This window comes from Haematobia irritans, chromosome 5, assembly GCF_050003625.1.
Source record: "Haematobia irritans isolate KBUSLIRL chromosome 5, ASM5000362v1, whole genome shotgun sequence".
NCBI classification, from domain to species: domain Eukaryota; kingdom Metazoa; phylum Arthropoda; class Insecta; order Diptera; family Muscidae; genus Haematobia; species Haematobia irritans.
Window position 1 is genome coordinate 97,947,927 of NC_134401.1, and position 7,131 is coordinate 97,955,057.

The window sequence follows — 7,131 nt, forward strand, 5'->3', positions numbered from 1 at the left end:
TTTGATTTCTGGACCCTTCCTCTTAATTCCATTCTGAAGATGTCTTGCTTATGTTCTCCACCGTACTTGCGTTGTAGCGCAGCTATTACTTCCTTATAGTTATTTCTGGAAGAAGTTGGGATACTTTGTATTACATCGGCAGCATTACCCTTCAATGCCAACAGAAGTTCAATTGCTCTGTCGTTGTCATTCCACATATTTCTGGATGCCACCGTCTCAAATTGGAATTTGAAAACATCAAATGAAGATGAACCATCAAAAACAGGAGTTTTGATTTTTGGGCCCTCGATTACGCGCACTGGACCACCTTTCATTTCTAGTTCTGACATTTTTTTCTCAAAGTGTAGAAATTTTTCATCGTGAACCACAAATTTCTTATCCAATTCCACACTTTGACTTTCAATGTGGTCTACGCGTTTCTCCATACCTTCCGAAAGTTGTTGTAACTTTTCATTAAGAATTCTAGAATTTTCGTCAAATTTCTCCACCAAAAGAAGAGAATTTTCTTCCATCATTTTTCTAGAATTTTCTTGCATTTTTAGAGCGTTTTCTTCCAGCAATTTTCTAGAATTTTCTTCCATTTTTAGAGAATTTGCTTCCAGTTTTCTAGAATTCTCTTCCATCATTTTGCTCAAAACATTGAGCATTGAGGTGTAATCCACAACACTTGAAGCCACAGATGGATTTTCTACACTGCTGGTATTGACGAGTATTGATTCGTCAATGTCCTCCTTATAATCAAACTCATGCGTCGCAATGTCCATATTACGCCGTTCAAACTCTTCCAGTAGACGCTTTTGAAGCTGGGCCTTATTGCCTGTTGTCGGCAGCTCCAGTTTGCTCAATTCCTTTTTTAAGTCTTCCACACGAAGCTCATTAAACTTCATTGAAGATTTTTTTTCGTTATTTCACTTCCGACACCAATTGTTACGTTTTTATATTTAGGCGTTTTTAATTACCCGACAATTAAAACACAGTTCTTCTAAATAACGACAATCTACAATTTATTTACTGACTTCACACTTTACAATTCGTTCACACTGAAGTTATTCGTTTGACGCTTTAATTAAGACTGACTCGTTAGCAGCATGCGAGCGCTTTTATATATGACGGTGTGGCAATACGAGAACATTCTGGTAGCACTACAATATTCTGGCAACGCCAGAACATTCTTAGACAATGCTAGAAGGATCTACGACCATTAAGATGTTCATCTGGTGGCTGCCAAACACATACACACTCACATAGATATATGCTCGCATTACTACAACAACAATGACAATAGACAATGAAATGAGAATGCAGAATAACAAAGCAAAGGGGTTGTTATTCTATGAGAGAGTAAGAACTAACATTTCGGTAAGCAAACAAAAGAACATAAAAGAAATTCAGGAAAATACTAGAAAATGAATAGATGATTCCAACAAGTGATAGCGAAATTTTATCGTTACAATTTGAAATTTTAAATTAACGGAAACTAATTTAAATAAACTTATATCTATAATTATCAAATTCGTAACAATATGTTAAGTCTTCCGATGTTTGCTTGTCAGAGTATCTGTTATCAAATCCATCTGAAATCTCCATTCACTACCATTTGGCAATCAGAGTCAGGTAATGAGCCATTTTCAGATTGATTTCCCTTCGTCGCTCATGTCAAAACAAAACTTGTGAACTTTTTAAGTAAAAATTTATTTTATTTAATTTTCGGTGTTGGTATCATACGTTCCATTCCCATATTTTTATTTTTTATGCAATTTAAGAAATCCGCCGAAGTCCCATTGGTCTTTTGAACACATTGAACTTTGTCATTTTTACGATAGATATCATCTCGTAATTCTTTGTCAAATGGATGGATCTCTAAAGCTGGCGTCTGCTGGGCACTTCGCTGTTCATGGCCGATTAATTTCTGGTGAAATTTGGCAAATGCCTTTGATTCATCCATATAGAGTTGATAGGTTGAAGGATCTACATGGCGGTTGTTGTAGATTTGCGTACATTCAGGCGGTAGATATTGAAGTAAATTGACAATATCTTCCAAATCGAAATCACAAGTGACATACAATGGAACCGACATCGATATTGATCTGGATAAAATAACGAAGACCTGTTAAAGAAAATATTAATGCTTTACAATAGGTGTGTTTTCTCTTAATAGTGAATGCCAAAAAGTTTATGAGCTACCCGCACCTAAACTGGCCGTCAACATTTGGACTTTTGCGCCGGAGGCATTTTGGAGAGTAAGGTTGGCACTAAAAAGTACCAAAGTGTCGATCATTTCAAGACTGTACTTCAGTGGGAATGTGTCATCAAATCGATCAAGAACTGAAGAGGCTTTATTTAGATAACATTGGTTGTTGTAGTTTTATACCCTGCATCAATCTGGCCAATTTTGCCGATTTAGGCAAAATTGGCCAGAGTACCCACATTTTACACAAAATGTCATTAATGGTATACCCATAGTTTTGTAATTTTCTACGCAATCATGATTGCCACAGTTGGTAGAATTCTAAAACAAATGGTAGATTTTCACTGTTTGGTAGGTTGGTAAAAATATTGATGTTTTGGTAGAATTTGCAATATATTCCTCTCCAACCAAGAGGTATTTCAATTTTCAATAGAAATAAAATTTTGAGAAAATGTTCTATAGAAATAAAATTTTGATAACAGTTTTCTATACACATAAAATTTTGACAAAATTTTCTATAGAAATAAAATTTTGACTAAATTTTCTGTAGAAATAAAATTAAAAAAAATTACATATTGAGAAAATTTTCTATAGTAATAAAATGTTGACAAAAATTTTCTATAGAAATAAAATTTTGAGAAAATTTTCTATAGAAACACAATTTTGAGAAATTTTTCCGTAGAAATAAAACTAAAAGCAAAATTTTATAGAAATAACATTTTGAGAACATTTTCTATAGTAATAAAAATTTCACAAATTTTTCTATAGAAATAAAATTTTTATAAAATTTTCTATAGATACAAAATTTGACAAAAAAAAAATTGACAAAATGAAATTTTGACAAAATTTTCTATAGAAATAAAATGTTGACAAAATTTTCTATAGTATTAAAATTTTCACAAAATTTTCTATAGTAATAAAATTTTGAAAAAAATCTATAGAAATAAAATTTTGACAAAATTTTCTGTAGCAATAAAATTTTAAAAAAATCTATAGAAATAACATTTTGAGAAAGTTTTAGATATAGATTTTTTAAATTTTAGAAGTAGATTTTTTTAAATCTGGTAGATTTTAGATAAAATTATAGTAGAACTACAGTGACTCACACGTCTAACCGGATGCTACCCACGTTAGGTTTAATTTCATCAAATCTCTGTGAAAAATATAGATTTATGGGTAAATGATATAACAAAATATAAAAATGGGTAAAATGATATACCAAAATAAAGGAAATTTTATTTATTATTCTATTATAAAGCAAAAAGGCACAAAACAACCACTCTTAATATATTAATTTAAACAAGTATATACGGCCGTAAGTTCGGCCAGGCCGAAGCTTATGTACCCTCCACCATGGATTGCGTAGAAACTTCTTCTAAACACTGCATCCCCAATCGAATTACTTGAGTTGCGGTAACGCTTGCCGATGGCAAGGTATCTTAAAATCTCCTAACACCGTCTTCTAAATTGTAAGTAAGTCCATACGTGGTATATATTATATCAAAACTGACCGATTAAATATGCATATAATTTAGTTTGACAAAAATAAAATTTTAACAAAATTTTCTATATAAATAAAATTTTCACAAAATTTTCCATAGAAATAAAAGTTTGAACAAAATTTCTATAGAAATAAAGTTTTGACAAAATTTTCTATAGAAATGAAATTTTAACAAAATTTTCTATAGAAATAAACTTTTAACAAAATTTTCTATAGAAATAAACTTTTGACAAAATTTTCTATAGAAATAAAATTTTGGTAGATTATTTTTGGCTCGAGTGGCAACCATGATTATGAACCGATATGGACCAATTTTAGTATGGTTGTTAGCGGCCATATACTAACACCACGTTCCAAATTTGAACCGGATCGGATGAATTTTGCTCCTCCAAGAGGCTCCGGAGGGTCAAATCTGGAGAACGGTTTATATGGGGGCTATATATAATTATCGACCGATATGGACCAATTCTGGCACGGTTGTTAGAGATCATGTACTAACACCATGTTCCAAATTTCGACCGAATCGGATGAAATTTGTTTCTCTTTGAGGCTCCGCAAGCCAAATCTGGGGATCGGTTTATATGGGGGCTATATATAATTATGAGCCGATGTGGACCAATTTTTGCATGGTTGTTGGAGACCATACACCAACATCATGTACCAAATTTCAGGCGGATCGGGTGAAATTCGCTTCTCTTTGAGGCTCCGCAAGCCAAATCTGGGGATCGGTTTATATGGGGGCTATATATAATTATGGACCGATGTGGACCAATTTTTGCATGGTTGTTAGTTGGTGGAGGCTATAAAAATGTAACAAAACATATGAAATTCATTCCACACATCTAAACGGATTATTCAAACAGGGTATTATTATTATTATTTTGTCGCATATCCTTTAGTAGATATTACAAATTCTAGCCTATTTGGTATTGAAGATTTAAGATTTTTGCAAATTTAAATATCCATATTGATCCATGCTTCCAAAATAGATGACTTGAGATCTTGGACATTGCAATGACCCTTTGGTAAATTTTTCGTCCAATTCCGTGCCAAACATGCTAGATAATATTGAGATTGTGTATAATAATAATAATAATAAATTATCTCTATTTTTCACATATATATCATTTTAATTTGAAGTTGCACGCATCCGGTTAGACGTGTGAGTCACTGTATTTGGATAGCACAACAAGGTAATTTTTGCTTGGCCACATGTTGCAAAACCCGCTTAAAAGCTTATTTGGAAACAATTAAATGAGAAGTTATACACCACCCACTGTATAGCCCAGACGTTGCTTCTTCTGATCACTACTTGTTCCGATCGATGACGCATGATCTGGCGGATCAGCATATTCATTCTTATGAGGAAGTCAAAAATTGGGTTGATTCACGGATTGAGTTAAAAGACGAAACGTTTTTGTTTTTCATCGCGGTATCCGTAAGTTGCCACAAAGATGGGAAAAGATAGTGGTTAGCTATGGATAATATTTCGATTGGTCAGTCTGTTAATTTTTTTTCGGAAATAAATTCTCAAACATTTATTTGTCCATCCCAATATTTGTTCATTTCATTTACCATTAGAAAACTACTTATGAAGATCCGTATGACTGCCATGTCTATTAATAGTGAGGTTTGTAATAAAACTGATGTTATCGACAGAACAAAAGATTTGTTTAGAGATATCTCTAAATGTGTTGATAACATTTCATGTTTGTTCGTATTGAGATAATTAAATATCAACTGGAGGCTAGGTGTACAATGTTTGCCTTACAATAAAAAACTAGTAAATACGGCCGAAAGTTCCGCCAGGCCGAAACTTATGTACGCTCCACAATGGATTGAGTATAAAGTTCTGCTAAAGACTGTCATCCATAATCGAATTATTTGGGTTGTGGTAAAATTTACCGATGGCAAGGTATATTCAAACTTCTTAACACTGTCTTATGTGTATGTTAGATAAAAAGGCGGAATGCCTATATAAGCTTCTTCAGTTCTTGATCGATTTATATAGAGGAGTCTATAAATAATTATGGACCAATTTCCGTAAATTAGTCATCAATTTAATATACACAGAAAAAAATATCACCAAAAAAAAAATCCAATTAAAATTTTAATTGAATTTTAAAAATTATTCAAGTAAAAAATTAATTGGTTCAAAAAATTTTTTATTTCAAATAAAAATCAATAACCAGAATTTAATTGAATCAATTCTTTTTTTAATTGGAACAATTAAGTTCTTAATTGACTTTGGTGATTGCTACTATCATTTCGGTGATTGAAGACATTCCAATTAAAATTAATTAATTTCGTGTTTGTAGACCAGAAATATTTTTTTGGGTGTACATATAGTTTATTTTTTGAAATACAAATTCTTTGAACTTGGTACTAATAACATAGGCTGCATAAAACAAATTTGGGAGTCGGTTTATAGGGTTACAAGCACAGTGCTAAGTTGGTAGAATTTTAACAAAAATGGTAGATTTTTTACTGTATGGTAGATTGGTAGAATTCTTGATATTTTGGTAGATTTTGCCAAATATTCTTCTCCAACTAAGAGGTGTTTCACAATTCACAAAATTTTCTATAGAAGTAAAATTTTGACAAAATTTTCTATAGAAATAAAGTTTTCACAAAATTTTCTATATACATAAAATGTTGACAAAATTTTCTATAGAAATAAAATTTTTACTAAATTTTCTATATACATAAAATTTTGACAAAATTTTCTATAGAAATAAAATTTTGATATAATTTTCTATAGAAATAAAATTTTGATATAATTTTCTATAGAAATAAAATTTTACAAAATTTTCTATATACATAAAATTTTGACAAAATTTTCTATAGAAATAAAATTTTTACTAAATTTTCTATATACATAAAATTTTTACGAAATTTTCTATAGAAATAAAATTTTGACAAAATTTTCTATAGAAATGAAATTTTGACAAAATTTTCTATAGAAATCAAATTTTTACAAAATTTTCTATAGAAATAAAATTTTGACAAAATTTTCTATAGAAATGAAATTTTGACAAAATTTTCTATAGAAATCAAATTTTTACAAAATTTTCTATAGAAATAAAATTTTTACAAAATTTTCTATAGAAATAAAATTTTGACAAAATTTTCTATATACATAAAATTTTGACAAAATTTTCTATAGAAATAAAATGTTGCAAAAATTTTCTATAGAAATAACATTTTGAAAAAATTTTCCATAGAAATGAAATTTTGGCAAAATTTCCTATAGAAATAAAATTTTTACAAAATTTTCTATAGAAATAAAATTTATACAAAATTTTCTATAGAAATAATGTTTTGACAAACTTTTCTATATAAATAAAATTTTCTATATACATAAAATTTTGACAAAACTTTCTATAGAAATAAAATTTTGACAACATTTTCTATAGAAATAAAATTTTGACAAAATTTTCTA

General features: G+C 29.9%; 1 protein-coding gene across 1 annotated transcript; it reads right to left on the minus strand.

The window, feature by feature from the left end:
* Positions 1 to 1,668: 1,668 nt before the first annotated feature.
* LOC142241290 (uncharacterized) lies at positions 1,669 to 5,338 on the minus strand. Its single transcript, XM_075313046.1, has 2 exons — positions 5,265 to 5,338; positions 1,669 to 2,107 (listed from the first exon to the last, which is right to left on the minus strand). The coding sequence occupies exons 1-2, from the start codon at positions 5,301 to 5,303 to the stop codon at positions 1,697 to 1,699; spliced, it is 450 nt and encodes a 149-aa protein (XP_075169161.1). The 5' UTR covers positions 5,304 to 5,338; the 3' UTR covers positions 1,669 to 1,696.
* Between the last annotated feature and the right edge of the window lie 1,793 nt (positions 5,339 to 7,131).